Here is a 21,911-nt window from a genome sequence, read left to right on the forward strand (position 1 = left end):
GGGCGTTCAAGGCGCTCTTGCACACATCAAGGATAGGCGCTCTTGTCTTCGATACAACGGCAGTGAACTCTGGGGTCAAGAGTGGAGTCGTAGTAAGACTGGAGACTGAGTTTGGCAGGAGTCTTCTGCAACTGGCGTGTCGGCACCACATCCACGAATTGGTTGGAGGGGCGTCTTGCTCAATAGTGTATGGCCCCACCACAGGACCTAATGAACAGCTGTTCAAGCGACTGCTCAACACTTGGAGTGAATTGGACCAGGGCAACTACACATTGGTCGAGGTGTCTGCTCAACAGAGAGAGCTGGCTGGCAATGTACATGTCACCATCACCTTCCTTCAGACGTGGGTGGACAATAGCACAAAGGAGACTCTTCGACACGACTACCTGGAGCTGGCACACCTCACACTGCTGTTTCTTGGAGGGACTGTCCCTGATGGTATGAGGACCATCACTATCAAAGCTCCTGGGGCATTCCACCACGCCCGTTGGATGAGCAAGACTTTATACACTATAAAGGTGGCACTCTTCCGTTGGTAGCTGGGAGATATCTACACACCCGAAGAGCTGGAAGACATAACCAGTCTCGCTGCATTCATGTCAGTCTTCTACACTAAAGCGTGGTTGACATGTACCAGTGCTGCAGATGCACCATCTAACGACATGTACCTGATGAAGAACCTCCTCAAGGCTGAGGCCAGTATCGCAAAGAATCCAACAAAGTGGCCTGCCAAATTTCTGTCCTTTGTGACTGTGGCCCGAGAGAAGCTACAAAACCATTTGTGGTACCTCTCAGAGAGATTGGTCTCTTTGGCACTCTTCTCGGACAGAACGTCATCTGACAAGCAGACTATGAGAAGGGCTATGCTCAGGTACCATGGGACTGCACATAACATGATACAGGAGATGCCAGCCTCACAGCAATTGGGGAGTAAAGCCCTCAACGACTTTGTTGGTTACGACTCTTGGAGCATGTTTGAACTCTTGGGTATTGACTCCAGTTTTGTCAAGCTCCCCGTTGCACAGTGGCCCACCTCAGACAGCTATCGTCATGGCAAGGAAGTTGTGGCCAAACTCCCAGTTGTCAATGACGCAGCAGAGCAGACACTTGGACTCGCCACAGATTTGAACACTAACAAGGCCCCCAAATCTGAGGCGCAGCTCCAGGCTCTATACAGGGTTGTGAAGGGCGTCAGGGAGAAGCTGCATGGACTGGCAACATCCACTGAGGTTGTGACTAAGAAGTCATTGGCCTCCATTGATTACAATTGGGACTAGGTTTTTTATTTTGTTATCAATGTTCAATGTCAGACCTTAAATTTGAGACAAAAAAGCTTAATCAATGACAAAAGTTAATTTAAAGTACATTTAATTTGACTATAGCTCTGATTAATGATTATTCTATGATTAAAAAGCAAAATTTTCATTTTTTTTTCAAACAAATGCCTTAAATTTGAGATAAAAATGAGTTTTTGGGATAAAAGTTGTATTGAATTGTGTCACAGACATTGTTAAGCTATCCAATCATCCTTGGCTTTCAATTCTGAATCTTTTGGTACCAGAATCAACTCTGGGGGTCATACACAGCCTGAGAAATCATCGATTTTAAGAATTTTTTGAGTCGTCTGTAACGGTTGCTATGGTAACGGGCTGTTTTACCGTAAGACGTCAATATTTTTGAAAAAACATTTCATGGTTTTGTTGTTGTTACCAACCACAACTTTTAAGTAAATTACAACCTTGTAGTATGAAAAATTGAAAATCACCCCTGATTTGGCCCAGCCTACTCAACAGCGTGAAGCCGAGCAAGGTGTGAGGCAGGAGCACCAGCCCAGAGGGGGGAACAGTATTCCATTGAGCTGCGGATGAAAGCCTTGTATGTGGTGAAGAGCTCAGGTGTGCCAAGGAAGGACTTCACACGACGGAGGATGCCCAGTCGGCGACTGGCTTTGGAGGCCAGCTTGGAAATGTGGTTTTCCCAAGAAAGATCATGGCAGATAGTGAGACCCAAAAGCTTGAGCGACAGAACTTCTTGGAGAGGATTGTTGAGAAAGTAGATGGGAGGGTTGTCCAGTCGGTCCTTTCGGAGAGACATTGTAAGAGTGTGAGATTTGTCAGGATTGAAAGACATGTTCCACTTGTTTGACCAGTCTGTGATTTTGTCCAGGTCTGCAGAGAGTGAGGAGGCTGCAGACTGCCGTTCTGAGGGATGAGGAATGGAGCGGCAGAGAGTGGAGTCATCAGCAAAGAGATAGAGAGGATTTTCCAGAGAGTCGGAGAGGTCATTGATGAAGACCAGAAATAGCACAGGGCCCAGAACACTACCTTGGGGAACTCCAGCCAGAACAGGAAGGGAAGATGAGAGAAATCCATTCAGGGCCACACGTTGCCTATGACCAGAGAGGAAATCCGCAAGCCATGAGTGGAGATTTCCCTGAATACCATAGGAGGTGAGTTTGGTGAGCAGAGCTTGGTGCCAGACCGTATCGAAGGCACGTGATATGTCAAGTGAGACAGCTCTGATTTCCTGTTTGGCATTGAGGACCTCCATCCATTGTTGAGACAGCAGAAGCAACATGTCCAGAGTAGAATGACCTGGTCTGAATCCAAATTGATGATCAGAGATCAAGCCATTGGAGAAGAGGAAGGATGATTTGATATCTGAAGCAATGGTGGATTCCATGACTTCGCTGATAATTGGGAGCAGGCTGATTGGTCTGTAGTTGCAAGGATCTGTTTTTGCACCTTTTTGTGTAAAGCGGTAATGTTTGCTGATTTCCAAGATGCTGGCAGATGACATTGAGCAAAAGAGAGGGTGAAAAGAACAGAGAGAGGGTGAGATAGAGCGGCAGACCAGGATTTTAGGACCCGAGGGCTGATGCCATCTGGTCCAGTTGCAGAATCAGAGTCGAGGTTTGATAAAAACTTCTCCACCTTGTCAGGAGAGAAGGATACAGAGTCCAGGAGCAGTTGGGTTCGACTGGGAAAGGTGGGAACAGAGAGAGATGGGTTTGGGACACAAGATTTTGAGGCAAACACAGAGTTGAGGCATTCGGCTTTGTCACGTGCGGTGTCAACTGTGTAGCCATTTGAGGTAAGGGAGGGGATGGAGGAGGAACAAACACCAGAAACGGATTTGACCAGACGCCACCAGGATTTGGAGGAAGGAGACAGGTTTGAGAGTTCAATCTTGAGTGTGGAGAGATAGTGCTTCCTGGCACTCCTGAGGGTAGAAACACACTTGTTTCGAGCTTGGTGGAAGGAACTGAGATTGCCTTCAGTTGGATTTGCCTTCCAAGACGCAAAGGCAAGTTGTTTCAGGGCAACTGCCTCACCACAAGATTCAGTGTACCATGGACGGGAGGAAGGGTAAGACAACTGAAGACGAGATGGGATAAATCTGTGCATGAGAGAGAGCAGTTTGCTTTGGAAGAATTCCCAGGAAGAATTGATGTCAGAGGCATTAGAGATGGGAGACCAGTCCAGTTGATGGATGGCTGCTTGCAGACCGGCTGCTGTTCTTGATGGCTGCTGTTCTTGATGAACTTCATTTTACTGAATGAACGGGCTCCAGAACAGTTTGTGACCATGAGCACCAAGTACATCCGCAGCATTATCTCGACATTTGGAAATGTATCCGCAACTTTCCTGTTCATCAACATTTTGTAAAGGAAATGTTCTCTCTATCTTATCATCTTCGTATTCCAGTAAATGAGTGAGGAAGGCTGCAAACTGCACAAGTTCAACACCAAGTGTTTGATCTAGATCATCCTTGTACTCAGCAACCAATTTTGCTGCAGCTGCTTTGATTTCATCGCAGTCCAGTGATTCCAGTTTACGCAAGAAACCGACATGAGAACAGGTGTTCTCATAGGCTTCCAATCGTTGCTCCAATGAACTCAGAAACTGATCAATTACTGGAAGAAAATTCTGAACTCGAAATTTTCAGACAGTGAGAGTGCAGCTTCTTGTGATCGTCCATATGTGGAGGCCCCCTGGTTGTGGAGGCCCCTGGGCAACTGCCCAGCTTGCCCATTCCTAAATCCGGCCCAGACCGTTGGTCAAATTGACAGGAAAGTTTCGCTATAGGTGCACCTCCTCCTGTATATTTCTTTATTGATGATTATTATGTCATAGGTCCCTGGTGTTGGGCTAGCGGCTAGGGTGCCGGCTTAGGATCCCAGGATCCTGGGTTCGAATCCCGGTCGATCGCTGAATTAACGCCAGGGGGGTTGACTCAGCCTGTCATCCTTCCGAGGTCGGCTAATTGAGTACCAGTTCACTGGTAATTCCCTGTTTGTCGCTAAAGGCGGCAAAAAGGGTTGGCGTCAGGAAGGGCATCCGGCCGTAAAACATTGCTTCAAAAAGGGGACCAAAAAACAACAACAACCACGGTTCCCAAAAAAGGCCAACCCCCGCTTGCGGGGAAAAATGGCCTCTAAAGGTGGTTATTATGTCATAGGTCACGTGGTACGGGCACCATCTTGAAAAAAACGAAAAAACCCTGCACCTCTATATCTCCGAAAGCTCTGCATAGCAAAAATTGAGACATGGCCCCATTGTAAAGAACTCTCCATGGGGAGTAACATACGTTGATGATGATGTCATAGGTTGCCTCCATTATGACGTCATAATTCGACAAGTACAAAACTACATCTGATCCAGATGAAATTTATTGAGTGTCATCTGGGTATAAATTGGTGTAGAAAAAAATGATGATGTCACAGGTCACGTGGTACTCGCACCATCTTGGAAAAACCGAAAAACCTTGCACCTCTATCTCTGAAAGTGCTGCATAGAAAAAAAATTGAGACATGGTTCATTGTAAATAACTCTCCATGGGGAATAACATATGTTAATCGGACAGATTCGTTCTAGAACGGCACTCAGTAGAGAGCATACCTCCGCCAGGTGAACAGTTTACGTTTTGTATCCCAGAGTAGCCCAGAAAATCACAATACAGAATCGCATTTAATCAAAATCATCCGTCCACAACTTTTTGAGATGTCGTGCTATTTATCATTTTCGGCCGTATCTCCCAATGGTGAATAATAATCACTTAAAAAATTATACTAGCCGGATCCGACTCCGGATCTTCACCAAAATCTATTCATTTCGTCCTTGTCACATGCACTACCGCTCTGCCAGATTTCGTTCAAATCCGTCCACAACTTTTTGAGATTTTTGTTCACAAACAAACGGACAGACGGGGATGAAAACATAACCTCCATCCACCTTTGGTGGTGAGGTAATGATGTCATAAGTGCCTCCATTATGACGTCATAATTCAACAAGTACAAAACTGCATCCAATCAAGATGAAATTTCTGTCATCTAGGGATAAATTGGTGGAGAAAAAATAAAAATAATGATGTCATCGGTTCGGCCGCCATATTGCTTTAACGCAAATGCCTTAAAAACCACTAAAAACATGACCTGGTGATGGTCTGCAATCTCTGATTGCTCTTTCTTGTTCTCTTTGTGGCGAGAGAAATTTTAATTTGAAAAAAGTTTGTATTTTGGTGTTTTTGGCCAGGATCCCATTGTGCTGTGGCAATGAAACAATATTGTTTGAGCACAATTTGGCATTGCTATTGTTTTTGTGTCTCTTCCTTATGGAATTTCAATGGAATAATTTTAGACTTATATATTTGACTGCACAGTAAGTCTGAAAGAAAAAAAAAAGGCTGGTTGTTGTGTATATTTAAAAGTGGAAAAAGTTTATTTACATTTGTAAACTCATGAGTATATATTTAACAGTTGCATCTTATCAATAATTGATTATACTATGCTGAAGTGCAAAGTCATATTCAGGATACATAAACACTACAAAATGACCACAATTTCTGTAACTCTTTCAAAAGTTAATATGAAATTCAGCCTGCATATAAAGAGTAGGTTTAAGTATTGCAGCACCATGATATTTTTTAAAATAGCCATAATCACGAATCAGAATCGCAGCACATAGTTCCTGAACAGGAATAGCCAGGGAGAAATCCCGCCCACTATAGATAAAAGGTTGATATGAAATGCACGGTTCTCAGCTCGCACGCCAGCAGTAGGTTAAAAGGTTGAAACAGCATTACACCCGAACAAAAAGGCTTACCATCAAAAATGGATCATGTGTGGGTACAGCAAGATCCAGATCAAGACCTTGAAGCAGGGTCTAAAGTGAATCGTGGCACCACGATGAAGAAAGGCTCGGTGCTCAGCTTCAAGAATGTCAACTACTATGTGAAGACTGGTAGCGGTTTACCATGTTGTCGCCAATACACCGAGAGGAAGATCCTGACGAACATCAGGTGAGTCCTGACGTCAAATAAGCATAAAACGGGAATGTCCATGCACTTCATTTTCGTTTCTTCAATGTGGGTATTCTTATTTGGTCAACTGGAGCGTCTATGCCTTTATTCTTACCTTACAGTGGTGTCATGAGGCCAGGAATGAATGCAATCATGGGACCAACTGGTTCTGGAAAGACCAGGTGAGTGCTACTATCCTGAGGAAGTTTGTAAGCTATGGAAGAATATCACCTGACAAAGTCTGCTCTTTTCATTTTATACGTTGGCACAGCATTGTTTACCCAATATTTATTGGCTGTACTTGGCATAGGCACTGTACTTAAATATAAATATACACACACACACACACGCACACGCACACGCACGCACACACACACACACACACACACACACACTTTTTCAAAGCAAGTATTGATTATATTTATTATTTTTCACTGTAATAAATATGCTCAACAGGTTTGTTGGTGTAAACCTTGAAGTTCACTTTAAAGACATAACTTTATTTAAACTGGTTTTTCCTCTGCCTTCACGTAGTTGAACATATTGAATATGGCCAGGTGATTGATTCATCTGCCAGATTAGATGTATTCAGTGAACATCTGCCAGGGGTGTGAATTAACCAGGTTGTTGGTGGGTCTTTTCTTGGTTGTTCTGTTTGAGCATAATATATCTGCAGAATGATACTGGGTACTGGTTCTGGGTACTGGGTTCCTGTACTGGGTTCGAATCCCGGTCGATCGCTGAATTAACGCCAGGGGGGTTGACTCAGCCTGTCATCCTTCCGAGGTCGGCTAATTGAGTACCAGTTCACTGGTAATTCCCTGTTTGTCATTAAAGGCGGCAAAAAGGGTTGGCGTCAGGAAGGGCATCCGGCCGTAAAACATTGCTTCAAAAAGGGGACCGAAAAACAACAACAACCACGGTTCCCGAAAAAGGCCAACCCCCGCTTTGCGGGGAAAAATGGCCTCTAAAGGTGGTTATTTATAATGATATCTGTACATGATAATATCTGTAGAAAAGACACCAGAGTTAAAAGAAACATGTGAAGAAGCCAAAAGGACTGGTGGCACATTGGAAAAAAATAAAACAAGAGATGCTCTATGTTATAAACAAAAATTCACAAGTTAATTTATAGGCACTCCTGTTGAAATTTCTTGTCAACATAGACTTCAATGAATCACTGGAAGCAAGACTTGATCAATTTTAAGATTGGCCGCAATCAACATTTCAGTTGCTCAGTGCTCCTGGGCGACCTTCAAAAAGGTACTTGAAGTTGTCCATCACATGACTGCCATGTCTAGTGCAAAGGAAAGTTGTTGTACCAGTAGTTGAAAGAACAAAAACCTTTTGGAGATTACCTTCAAAAGATTATGGGAGGTAATGATATTAGCAAATACAATAACAAATTGTAAGCATACTTAAGTTGGATGTAGTTGATGTAAAATATTTCATCTTAAATGTTGTTCTTTTACCTTATGTTCAGAGTCAGATCAAGAATCTTAGATGAGGGTTTGTTTGCACCGATTATTTGGTTGTGAGAAATGGTGGTGGTTCCAGTGGTTGTAGAAGGTGAGGAAGGAGAGAGGGGAAGGAGCCGAGGTGCTCAGGTTGGTAGCATGCCTACTTGCTCATGCTGTCAAGCAATGTTTTGCACTCCTTCCTGTCCAGTTGTATGCGATTAGTTAAGCTCTTCCTGATTAGGTGTGTGATTATAGTTTGAAAGGTGTCCCTCTTCTTCCTGTTTTCCCATTTTTGGTTGTTGTGCTGCATTGCTGCACCGATGCATGAAAGCATTCTGCCCCATCCATCTCCCATCTAAATCTCCCCTTCCCGACTTCCACAAACCCCCTTTCTACTATGTGTACTAGACTGCATTATTTATCTTCATGGATACGTTCTCTACTGCCTTGATTGGCCTATTCCATGCACTGGAGATTGTGTCGCTGTTTATGTTTATAAAACCTTTACACAAAGTTGTTTCCCATCGTAAAACCCTGGAATATGTCTGGCTGTGTATTCCCATCCACAACAACCTCTCATTTTGTGTATGCTGTATTGTCCTCCAAATGACCATGACACCCATCTATAAAGCTCTTTCGAATGACAAAGACCTCTTCCTATCTGCTTATCCTTGCTGCTTGGTCCTCTTTTTTAGGGATTTAACTGCCACAATGATGAATGGCTACATATGGGTCCGCCTCTGACTTCGAAAAATGGCATTGCTGAAAAACAGTCATTTTATAACTCTTGTATTATCAACCCCTCTCTCCCTCTCTCTCTCAATGGTCTTCTATATACCTAACTGCATATTGCCTCAAACTCCTAAATAAGGTTTTGCTCCTTCTTAAGAATCACCTGGTTTTTTTTTCTATGGAAATTTTCATTCACAAGTCCAAATGTCATTCTCGGTGGGGGCTACACAAGAAAAGTATAAGAGAGAGTTTGTTAACATTCCTTTTAAATTGTGGAGAGTCATAGAATGAGGCGAAAATAGGATACTGGCGAGAAGGTCCAGAGTAGAGCAGCATGAGTAAAGAAGCTGGAAGCATATGAATCAGTGTTGGTCTGAGGTATAAATACAGTAGGGTGTGAAGAAGCTGCAAAATGTGTGGAATGTTTGAAGGTACCTACGTTCAGGGGCAAAAATGGAAGAGAGACCTTCAGAGTTCCTTGCATGATGATTTGTGGAGAAGAGACTTAACGTAGCTACAGGCCACCCGGCAGAAAAGGAGGGAGGTATCATCATGCATGTTATAGACAGCCATTGCGTTTGGAAGGACTTTTTTGTGATACTGGAAATATACCTATCCCAACTGAGGTTAGAGCAGATATTAACCCCAACCAGATGAAACTAATGAGTCTCTGTAACAAAGAAGAACCAATTGAAAAGGTTGGAAAACATGGAGAGCTTATTTGATATACGGCCATCAACTGAGTCGTCTTCACGTTGAAGGATACAAGTCAATCGTTCCCCCAGTTTACCACTTTCTTTAAATCTTAACTAATAGACCGTGGGCCATGCCTCAAAATAACACTTTTTCGTATTCTCCACCTGGGGGCTACTTGATATTTCCAACAGTAATAGATAATAGGTCACTGATTACTTTTTTCAATCTTCCCATCATACTAAAATACGCCATTTATGTCTGTCTGTCTGTCTGATGAATTTTTGATGCCAATACATTCCGTCGTTACTTATCCAATCTCAACCAAACTTGACAGGATGATGAATGGATACATAATGAAGGTTGTAGCACATTCATTTGCCCCCCTCCCCAAGGGGGGTTTTCTCCCCCGAGCGGGTTTTCCCCACCATTGCTGTCAATGGGGTTGCGAGTTGAGGTGTATATCAATGTTAAGTTAGTGTTATCGTGGCGTTTTTCCAAGGCCGCTTCAAATAACAAAACTAACGATAATAGCATAATATGAATGTTATGACAAAACAATATCAATACCATTAATATACCCCACCCCCCCCCCCCCCCCCCCCCCCCCCCAAGGTGTTTTTCTCCCTTGGACAAATATCGAATCAATGTTTATAAATAGCTTATGGCGTTTCTGTAGGAGCAATGGCACAACGGCCTCCACAAGAAGTAAAAATATTATATATACTAGTGAGATACCCATGCTATGCATGGGTGGGAGGCCAGAAGCAAACAGGCAAAAACAGGCAGAAGCAAACAAACAGTCATACGGCGAATGCTAAAGAATGAAACCAATAAATTCCACATTCCTGTAGCAGTGTAGCACCCTCAGTCGCACGTCAGACATGGACAGCAAGTTCGTGAAGCACTTCCATGAAAAACGTACACATTCGCAAACAAACGGGTACGTTCACATATAGAAACATCAATCGTGGGTCCGTGGCGAATCTGCATATGGCGATCCGCAAAGCGTGTAGCATCACGGCATGTTGTCATTTACTTGAACTAGATATCTCTTTTTTCATTCTAAACAACATAACTCCAAACACAAATTAATCACAAAATAAACTTTTAGCAACATTGTTTATGTTTCCTTCATTGTAAAAACTACCAAGTCAACAGTTAAAAGGATTTTGAGCCGATAGGTGTTACGGCCTTGGCAAGATCGATGGAGGCAGTGATCTGGTGGTGTATACACCGCCCAAATAGGTAGGTGGAATTCTCTCATGTAGAGATTAAACTCACGTCATTTGAACTTTGGCCGAGGTCATTATTTACTTTTAATAATGTTTATATACGAATCAAAAAGAAGATAATTGATTTTGGGTTGTCCTTTCCGCATATCTCGTGGGATTGTGAGCTGGAGAGACGGCCGTGATGGCGGGGAGGGGGTTGACATTCTCTCAAGCAGGGATTCAACCCATGTCCTTATAAAAGGTCTTTGTCTGAGGTCACCATGTCCGATTGGTGCAACCGATTGGTGCAGCTGTGCAGCGATCGGTGCAGCTGTTTGTACGGCACCTGGGAAAATAACGTTATGCGGGAGTCCAAACCTGAAAATGTTGGAGGCCAAAGCTGAAATTGGAAAAACAATATACCCTATTTTACTCCAGGAGATCCCAGGATTACCCACCCAAAATATCGTTGCGATCGGTTCAGCCGTTTTTGCAGTGCCTTCGAATGGACGGATGGACAGACAGACAGACAGACGGACGGACGGACATTTGGTGAATTATAGTGGACAGACGGACGGACATTTGGTGAATTATAGTAAGATAAATTTTTTTTATAATATCTAAATATTATAAAAATAAAAATCCACAAACACGTTTAATTCGCTTTTGAAACAGTCGCTATTAACAGACCAATCACAAATGCTGTGTCTGCAAGGGCCGACGAATTGGCTAATCACAGGTTTTGTACTAATATCACAGCCCAGCTGATGTATGCTGCATGCACATTGTTGCCGGTTCAAAAGAAAAGCTTACTTCATTTTCGGAAGTTAGTTGGCTAAAATTCATCACAAGTGCTCATCAGTGGAAATCTACAGAAACCAAAGAAGCTGAAATTGCACGAAATGCAATCCAAACTTATGCATTGGAGCTTGTTAGAGCTCCAGAAAGACTCAATACCATCCCCTCCCAAGCTGGACATCATCGCAAGTGCTACATGCGATTCACAGACAAGTGCAAGATTGACAGAGCCAATAAGAAGCCTACAAACGTGCCCCAAAGCAGTGGGCATTGTGAGTAGACATCCACATTAATTTTCAAATGTATTTTTTTTATTGATTTCCTCTCTCAAGCTTGAAATCATCCCTTTATAGTGCCGTTTTGTTCATCTAGGAAGTGTAGTTGTACATGTCCCATGCACTGAGATCTGCGTAGTGCTGACTTTTCTACTCTTCGTGAAAAAAAAGTAATTGTCTGTGGTATTGATAGTCTTCTCAAGTGCTAGTGCTAATGTCACCACAGTGGGTTCATATTACTGTTTTTTAATTGTCCGAAAAACTGAGAAGTGATGAATATCTCTTCACCATAATCTCCATTAAATCCCTGCAGTGGATTTAGCATGTTAATTAACTTTTTAATTTGTTATTAGTGTTTGTTCTGATGAACATGTTCATTAAATTTAATTAATTGTTATTGGAGTATTGATGAATGACTTTACTTGAGCCCCACTAAATAGCGTTCTTTCATGTGTTCCACATTACTGACTAATAACTTATGTTTGCATACTCATTGACATGTATATATATTTTCATCTTCAAAACTTTTCTCCATTTTCCTTTTCCTTCTCTTTCTCCCTATCATTATTTCTTTCTCTCCCTGTCAATCTTCCTTTCTTCAATGCAGCTGATGTATTTACTGAACATGAGCAGGGAGGGACCAGATGAAGTTGCCCCCAAGATCAGGCTGTTGCGGTCAAAGACAGCTCATCCCAGGGCTGTGTGTTCAAGATCGTCCCATATTCTGCCAGTATGTTGTCTCCTTTGTAAGAAAGACAAGAACATTGTAGAACCACATAGCAGAAAAAGAAAAAAAAAGAAAGGTTGGTCCATTGTGAGACTACAACAGCTGGGAAATTGCTCACTGCAGCAGAATTGAAGAAAGATGAGGCGCTTCTCATTAACACCAGAGGGAAAGATCTTGTGGCTCTAGAAGCTAGATATCATAAGACCCGTTTCGATCCTGGAATCCGATCAGCTTTTTCACATTACCTCAGGGAAAGTTGCATCAACACCTGTGGTGCAAGATCTCCAGCAAGCGCATGAGAAAGGAGAAGCAGCATGTCAGACGTTTTGTGTGAAGCGACTCCAAGCCTCAGATATTGGCTTTCATGATCCCGTCACAAAAATGAAATTGAAGACATTCAAGGACACAGGAAAGGCAGCGGTATCAAAGGTGAAGAGTAAAGAGATCACTCTCAAGGCTGAACGGAATCTTTTTGCCAGGCGTATGGTGATTGGTACAGTGCGGTAGTTGGATATTGATGAGATGCTAACTCATTCACCGAGTCCTTTGCCCTTGCCACTTGCAAACTATGATGGATCACTCAACAAGACCAACAAAGCAAAGTTCTTACACTTTCTAGAGGGAGCAGTAGACCCTACTCCTACCATCAGTGATATCCCAATTGATTCCACATGGGTGTGGGATGCTATGGCATTGATTCAAGTTCTAAAGCCACCAGGAACATTTGGCCAGCTCGCTGATCAGGTACTCTCAGTCCTAGTGAGACATGCCAAACTGGATAAGTCGAAAGTGGTGCACTTTGTTCCTGATAGATACCATACTAACAACATCAAAGGTGGTGAGAGAAGTAGACGGTCAGTAAGAGGAATACATGTCAATAAAATCTTCTCTGCTGAACAGAATAAACCCAAACAGTGGTCAAAATTCTTGTCATGTGGCCAGAATAAAGAGAATATTTTACAGTTCCTCTGTGAACACTGGTGCAGGAATGCAAGGGAAATCATTGATGATGTAACACCCATAATTAGACATGGCAGTGAATGTCATGCTCTGTCAGAATGAAATGAAAACTGATCTTGAAGTAGTAGCCATCCAATGTCTCTTCACCAATCAAGAAGAGGCAGACACTAGACTGTTATTGGATAGTGCATTTGCAGCCAGATTAAGTGATCATGTTGTCATTCGCAGCCCAGACACAGATGTATTTGTGTTACGTATTGCATTCTGCCAGGATATTGACGCAAAACTCTATTTCCACACTGGAAAGGGAAAGGCCACACGCACAGTTGACGTCCAGCATATCTTTCATCACTTTAGAAAGGAGGTGTGCTCTGCTCTGGTTGGATTTCACTGCTTTTCTGGATGTGATTCAGTCAGTGCCCTGTATGGTATGGGGAAGGTGAAGTCTACAAAGATCTTGATATCAAGTAAAGAGCACTGTGCTACATTTGAGAAGTTGGGAACATCTTTTGAGGTTTATGAAACTCTGTATACAGGACTGGAGATGTTCACTTGTGACCTCTATGGCCAGAATGGCTGTGTAGATGTGAACCAGGCCAGGCGTCAGATGTTCAAGACCTGTAGATGTGAAGAGAAATGTTTGCCACCCAACAAGGATACATTGCACAAACATATCCACCATGCAAACTATCAGGCAGCAATTCATAAGTGATGTCTTGAGAACTTGCCAAACATTCCACCTCCAACAGATCATGGATGGAAATTTGATGGTGGTGAGCTAGTGGTCGATTGGATGGGACTTCCCCCTGCACCTGCAAGTGTTATGAAGTGGGCACACTCCTCCTGCAAGAAAATGCAGTGTTCACAAAGGAGATGTTCTTGTTTGGCGAACAAGGTTCCTTGCACAGACCTGTGATCTTATGTAGGATGTGAAAATGTTTCACTTTCACCAGATCAACCTGAACACATTGAAATTGACACTTCCGACTCTGAGGATGAATTGTAGCTTGTTCTTGTCTTTCGAGTATTTCACAAAAACAATGACTACTGGATTTTTCTGTTAAAAAAATTAAAATAACAAATAATATATATATATATATATATATATATATATATATATATATATATATATATATATATATATATATATATATATATAATGCTTTGACTCATTAGGAGCATATCAAAATCTCTCTCCAGCCGAGTTTTGACATTACACAACAACAAGAACAACAACATGCATTTTAAGGCAATTTCGCCTTGCGGTCCCCATGACAATCTTCTCCATTTTGCCCTATTTTCTGCATCTCTCCTTGTTAACCCCCTTGTCCGCATTTCTTCTTCCACCATCTTTAGCAAAGTCTTTCTCGGTCTTCCCTGTCCTCTACTTCCTTCTACATTCATTTCCATCACTCTTCTCAACCAATCATTTTCATTCTTCCTCAACACATGACCAAACCATCTCAACCTGTTCCTCTTCACAGCATCAATCACAGGCTCTATTCCCATCATCTTTCGCAATTTATCATTTGTCTTCCTCTCTCTCAACGATACTCCGCACATCCACCGAACCATATGCATTTCCACCCTTTCCAGCCTTCGTTGCTGCTCTACGTTCATTACCCATGTCTCGCTCCCATAAATCATAACACTTCTCACACATGCAGCATACACCTTTCCCTTCAGCTTCAACGACACTCCCCTCCTCATCAGCACGCCACTCAGTTCCCGAAACTTCTTCCATGCACATCTCACTCTAGCAACCGTTGCCGAGTCTGATCCACCTTCTCCATTCAGCATGTCTCCGAGGTAGCAAAATGTTTTCACACCTTCCAGCTTCATGCCGTCTCCAAGATCCAACTCAACATTTCCTCCATCTGCAGCTCCCTCTGTGCACACCTTACATTTGAATGTAGCTGCCACACTGGTTAATGACCCTCTCAGACCACTGCATTTTTGATGAACCCACTCAGCGCACATTGTACATTGAATGGAGTTCACTCCGACACCCTTCCTGCACACAGCACACGGCCACTTCCCAGTTATTTCCACCTCACCACATGCTTTACCACTTGCCATCACCTTCGTCTTTCCTATATTCACCTTCAGACCTTTTGTCTCCATACATTCCTTCCACTTGTTCATCTTTTCCTTCAGTCCATCCATACTTTCCGCAATCAACACCAGATCATCTGCATACAACAACTCCCACGGTAAACCCTCCTTTACGTTCTGAGCCAGCTCCTCTATCACAGCTTCAAATAGTAGTGGACTTAGTACCGACCCCTGATGCACTCCCACCTTCACCTCAAACTCACCACTGTTCTCGTCCTTCGTCCTTACTGCTGTGCGCGCTCTTTTGTACATTGCCATCACTACTCTGATCAACCATTCCTCCACTCCTAACTTCCTCAATGCCCATGTAAATACTTCCCGTGGAACCCTATCGAACGCTTTCTCCAGATCAACAAACCTAAGAAACAACTTCTTCCTCTTCTCCATGTACTTCTCCTGCAACTGCCTCACAATAAAGATCGCATCTGTCGTTCCTCTTCCTGGCATAAACCCAAACTGCATTTCGTTGATCTTCACCTTCTTCCTTATCCTCCTCTCCAACACCCTTTCCAATACCTTCATTCCATGCTCCAATAACTTTATCGCTCGGTACGAGCCACACTCCAGAGGGTCACCTTTCCCCTTGTATAGAGGGACGAGGGTACTCAGTTCCCAATCCACTGGAATGCGGCCTTCTTTCACCACCAGATTACAGATCTCTGTCATTCTCTTCACACCCCAATTTCCCGCTGCCTTCAGCATATCTCCCACAACTCCCGTCGGCCCTCCCGCTTTTCTACTCTTCATTGCTTTTATCGCTTCCTCAACTTCATTCTCAGTTATCTTCTCTGCCGGTCCTAAAACTGGGTTACTCTCTATGTTGCCATCCCATTCATTCTCTGTATTCAACAGCATTTCCATATATCTTTTCCATCTTCCTTTAATTCCATCTGGGTCCACAACGATTTGTCCCACTTCATCCTTCAAGCAACTCGACGCCATCACATCACACCTCTCTTTCGCTATCTGCTTTGTAATCCTGAATACCGCTCTCTGACCCTCTTCCAAATCCAAGCGTTCTCCGAACATTTTCCTACATGCCTCCTGCGCCTTTGCTACCTCTTTCTTTGCAGCCTTCTTGGCTACCTTATAACTTTCATACTCTGCTTTTTCTGCTCCCGTACCCTTCGCCTTCTGCCACTCCTTGAACTTCTTCCTCTTCTTGTCAATCCTCTTTCCAACTTCATCATCCCACCACCATGTTTCCGAGTGCCTCGGTGGTCCTTTTGTCCATCCACATACCTCACCAACGGCTCCCAACAGACTATCTTTCATTGACATCCAACCACTTTCAAGCTCAACCACATCATCCTTTACCCTACTCAGCCTCTCTTTTAATGCCTCCCTTACTGTCACCTCTTTCAACCTCCACACACAGTTTTGACATTACAATGCCCCCAAAACCTGTTAATCTTGCCATGGTTGCTCGGGTAAAATGGCTTCAGCAACCAATCCTATGTATTTCTTTGAGTTTGTATGAATTTCTCAATTTGCTCAATTTTCAGACTTAGGAACAATTGATTTTGTGTTCAGGTACATCTTTTGAACATATTAAGGAAGGTTTCATGTATAAGTCTATAAGTTAAGAAAGTCTATAAGAAAGAAAGAAAGTCTATAAGAGAACATTTGTTGGAATTCCATCAGGACCAATAATTGATTTTAAGACTTCAATCCCCTGGATGATCTTGGCCACTTTCTTGGTTGTAATAATGTAATAGTGCCAGTAAAAATGTTAGTCAGTCTGGGAGGGACAATCAGGCAAAGGATGTCCTTGATTGTCAAAGGTTGAGTTTGCTTCAAAAAGATTGGCCTTGTTGATAGGAAGGGTATGTACTTTTAGACCATTGAAAATGACAGGTATGGATGTCTTATTTCACCAGGGAAAAGTGATCCAGCTCATTGGCCTCTTGGTGGAGTCATTGTATTTGTATTTTTATTTTACACTTATACCTTAGAATGGAGGCATTTTTGCAGAAAGAAGTGGACATGATCCACATATAGTCAACAGGTAATGTAAGGTAATCCCTTGTGGCAATAAAACGGTATCGATCTCACTTGCATTGGATTTTTGGCATAACATATTATATATATATATATATATATATATATATATATATATATATATATATATATATATATATATATTGTTGCGGATATGGGATTTGGCCTCCATCCATATCCGCTTGTAAATATTCCCCTATTTCCCCAATACTCCCCAACTATCCCCAATCCCCCATTCCCTAGTCCCATTGTCTGTAAACAACACTCTGTAGCCCCGACCTTCCCCTTTTTCCCCCATTAAATGTCGCACCCAGGTTCACCGCATCTCACGTAGACAACTATAGGACATCTTGCTAGTTATTCTTAGTCTATGTCAGTTAAGGACTCGTTTCCATTAATTCTGACTCTTCGTTGCACCAGAATGTGATTGTATGGCACCGTTAGCAAGTTTAGGACCTCCCAATACCTCCCCGCATCTCTTCCTCATGGAACTACAACAACAACAACAACAACTACAACAACAGCGGGGGCGGCGCGGCGGCGGCGCGGGGAGTGTGCGTCCTCACTCCGGCTTGGTTAGCCGCCATTGCCCATGTGCTCCGACGGGGTTACCACGCAGGGGCTCACTGTCAGCTCCTCGTCAAGGGCGGAGCCCGGTAACCCCCCGCACCCAATAAGAAGCGGCGGACCGATTCCATCTGGGGTGGAGCTAACGAGCCGAGGGCGTGTCACTCCCCGCTGGACATGCGCAGGAAGACGGAGGTGACGTCAGATGCGCCTCAGCTACGAAGAAGAAAGGACGCCACCTCCTAGCGCTGAGAGATACCTCCCGCATCTCTGGACCGGACCGAGTCGATTCTGCCCCTGAGCCAAGGTGCACCTTGAGCCATCGACTACCTGCCCTTCCTTGCCAGCAATCCCTGTGTGAGTCAGTCTTGTCCCGTTTGTCTGTGGTCTGTCGGGGCTAAGATAAGACCGTGTATAAGTGCCCATCTTTCTGTGCTGTACCTCTTGTGCCGTGTAATCTAAACGTTCTGCATACCCCATATTATATCCTCCTCCGGAGGTCTTGAGAACTGTACCCCTGGTGTCGTGTCATTTAACCCAGCCGTTGTGTCCTTTTCCTTCATTGATTTAGCATAGCGCGATTCGGCCAACGTTCGAGTGTAATCGGGTAACTTGTGCGAACACGGCGGCCATTCCGCTCGGTCAAGCAACATCTAAGTCGTGTCCGTAACAATATATATATATATATATATATATATATATATATATATATATATATATATATATATATATATATATATATATACACACACACACGTTGTGCTAATTTGGTGCTGTGCGCCTGATTTCTGATTAACTGTCGAGCGGAGCTGATGAGGCGCATATATATGAATGAATGATCGTTTTAAGGCCATTTTGAGCCTGGTGTTGGCTTAGCGGTTAGGGTGCCGGCTTGGGATCCTAGGATCCTGGGTTCGAATCCCGGTCGATCGCTGAATTAACGCCAGGGGGGTTGACTCAGCCTGTCATCCTTCCGAGGTCGGCAAATTGAGTACCAGCTTGCTGGGATGAATGATCCCGGTGTGGACCCCGGTTTAGAATAGGTACACCGTATCCCTGCACATCGTAAGAGGCGACCAAGGGTTGGCGTCAGGAAGGGCATCCGGCCATAAAAATATTGCCTCAAAACACGGAACCATGATTGTCATGGGACCCGCAAGACCTCATGATGAGGACCCTCATGATGAGGCGCATGATACAGTTTTTTATAAGGTGCTGGTCACCGTACCAAATCAGTCCTTTAACCGACATGCCAATTTGCAAAATTGACCACGACCACCCAAATTCACCCGAGGCCAAGAGTGCTGAAGAATAATGGTCACTTCCTGGTCTCAGTTTGGGGAAGGCCCTTTCCTGTTTCAGCATTACAATGCCCCTGTGCACAAAGTGAGGTTCAGACAGAAATGGTTTGTCGAGATCGATGTGGAAGAACCTGACTGGCCTCCACAGAGCCTTGACCTCAACCCCATCGAACTCCTTTGGGATGAATTGGAACGCTGACTGCGAGCCAGGCCTAATCGCCAAACATCAGTGCCCGACCTCACTAATGCTCTTGTGGCTGAATGGAAGCAAATCCCCACGGAAATGTTCCAACATCTAGTGGAAAGCCTTCACAGAAGAGTGGAGGCTGTTATAGCAGCAAAGGGGGGGGGACCAACTCCATATCAATGACCATGATTTTGGAATGAGATGTGGGGTGCTTGGGTGTCCACATACTTTTGGTCATGTAGTGTATGTCCCAGGCTTGCCAAGCTGATTTCAAGCTTGCCAACCTCATCTCCATCTCATCTGCTCCATCATTTGAACACCTGGCTTTAAAACTCTCTGGTCGCACGCAGTCAGTCATGGCTGTCGTCTACCGCCCTCCCAAACCACACCCATCATTCCTGTCTGACTTCTCCTACTTTCTGACCCAGCTATGTTCCCTCTCCCCCTCAATCCTCCTCCTTGGTGATTTCAATATCCACATGGACTCCACTGACTCCACAATAACCACTGACTTCACTGATTTACTCACCTGCTTTAACCTCACTCAACATGTCGACTTTCCTACCCATATCCGTGGTCACATTTTGAACCTTGTCTGCTCCACTGGATTAAATTTGCACCATCTCTATGGCTCTGACCTCACCCTCTCTGACCACTTAGCCATCACTCTGACCATCAACATCCCCGCCCCAACACCAAGGCATTATCGCACAATCAACTTCCGTAAGCTAAACGCTCTTTCACCTACCTCATTCTCATCCACCCTCTCTGAAAAAATGTCCACTTCTCCCTTCATTGACCTCCACACCCCTTCTGACCTCACTGACTACTACAACCACACTCTCTCCTCCTGCCTTGACCAGCTTGCGCCTGTAAAAACCAAAACAGTTTCTTTCACCCATTCTGCTCCCTGGTTTACCCCTGAACTCCACCTGATGAAAACTCGTGCTCGCCAACTTGAAAGACTCCGCAATAAAACGGGTCTCACAGTTCACTCCCAAGCCTACAAGGACCACCTACAACACTACAAAGATGCCCTCTCCCGCGCCCGCTCTGCCTACTACTCTCAAATTATCCACTCTGGCTCCGGAAACCCAAAAGCACTCTTCTCGACAATAAACAAACTCCTCCGCCCCCTGAACACCACCACCCAGTCATTCACAGTAGACAACTGCATCTCCTTCCTCTCTTTCTTCCAACGCAAAATTGACAACATCTACAACAGCTTGACCACCGCCGCACCCGCTCCCCCTCCAACCACCTGCCCCCCCTTGTCCTGCCATCCCCTGTCTCGGTTCTCCCCAATCTCCCCTACTGACCTCTCTGAACTCCTCATAGGAATGAAAACTGCCACCTGCACTCTTGACCCCATCCCCTCCAGCTTTGTCAAAGCCTCCCTCCCTGCTCTCTCTCCACTTATCATTGCAACAATAAACTCCTCCCTGTCTACAGGCATCGTCCCACCTTCCCTCAAAATTGCTGCTGTTACCCCCATTCTAAAAAAACCTGGTCTAAACCCTGACACCCTAAACAACTTCAGACCCATCTCCAACCTACCCTTTCTGTCAAAAGTTTTGGAACGCGCTGTAGCCACTCAACTCAAACATCATCTCTCTGCCAATAACCTGTATGAAACATTCCAATCCGGATTCCGGTCCAACCACAGTACTGAAACTGCTCTCCTCAAAATCACCAACGACCTTCTCCTCTCCTCTGACGCTGGCAACCTCAACATTCTCGTCCTCCTCGACCTCAGCGCTGCCTTTGACACCATCGATCACACTATCCTCCTCACCCGACTTGAATCCACCTTTAACGTTACCGGCACTGCCCTCTCTTGGATTAAATCATACCTCTATGACAGATGCCAGTTCATCTCCATCAATAACTGCAAATCCCCCACTGCTCCCCTCCCCCAAGGTGTCCCCCAAGGTTCAGTTCTTGGCCCCCTCCTCTTCATCCTTTACCTGTCCCCGCTCGGTCACTTAATCCGCCGTCATGGTCTCCAATTCCACTGCTTCGCCGATGACATCCAGCTTTTCATCTCCACCAAGTTCGTCTCCACCGACACCCACTCTATCCTGACAAACTGCATCACTGAAATAAAATCCTGGCTTCAAATCAACTTCCTCAAGCTTAACTGTGATAAATCTGAAATAATCATCATTGGCCCAAAAACGCTCACAAAATCCACCCATAACTTTGCCCTCAACATCGACGGTATCCCAGTATCCACCTCCCCTCACATCCGGAATCTTGGCGTCATCTTTGACCAAACCCTTTCCTTCGACAAATACACTAAACAGATCACAAAGTCAGCCTTCTTTCACCTGAAAAACATTGCCCGTCTCCGCTCATCCCTCTCCTCCACGGCTGCAGAAACCCTCATCCACGCCTTCATCACTTCCCGTCTGGACTACTGCAATAGCCTCCTCTATGGTTCACCCTCAAAAATCACCAATAAACTCCAATACATTCAGAACTCCGCTGCCCGTCTACTCACCCATTCCCGGACCCGTGACCACATCACCCCCGTCCTTTACAAGCTTCACTGGCTCCCCATCCCCCAGAGAATCCAGTA

At 44.3% G+C, this 21,911-nt stretch overlaps 1 protein-coding gene across 4 annotated transcripts in view; it reads left to right on the forward strand.

Annotated features, from left to right (window-relative positions):
• Positions 1-21,911, forward strand: part of ABCG2 (ATP binding cassette subfamily G member 2 (JR blood group)) — a 179,038-nt gene that overhangs the window by 41,173 nt on the left and 115,954 nt on the right. For 3 of the 4 annotated variants that reach the window (XM_078776648.1, XM_078776646.1, XM_078776647.1), the window contains exons 3-4: positions 6,134-6,300; positions 6,423-6,482. In XM_078776648.1, coding sequence (XP_078632774.1) covers positions 6,134-6,300; positions 6,423-6,482 — 227 coding nt within the window. Of the gene's footprint in view, positions 1-5,998; positions 6,301-6,422; positions 6,483-21,911 lie in introns of those variants that run through there. The other variant, XM_078776645.1, reaches the window with a different exon arrangement.

Source organism: Myxine glutinosa, chromosome 4 (assembly GCF_964187855.1).
Source record: "Myxine glutinosa chromosome 4, kmMyxGlut1.1, whole genome shotgun sequence".
NCBI lineage: Eukaryota > Metazoa > Chordata > Myxini > Myxiniformes > Myxinidae > Myxine > Myxine glutinosa.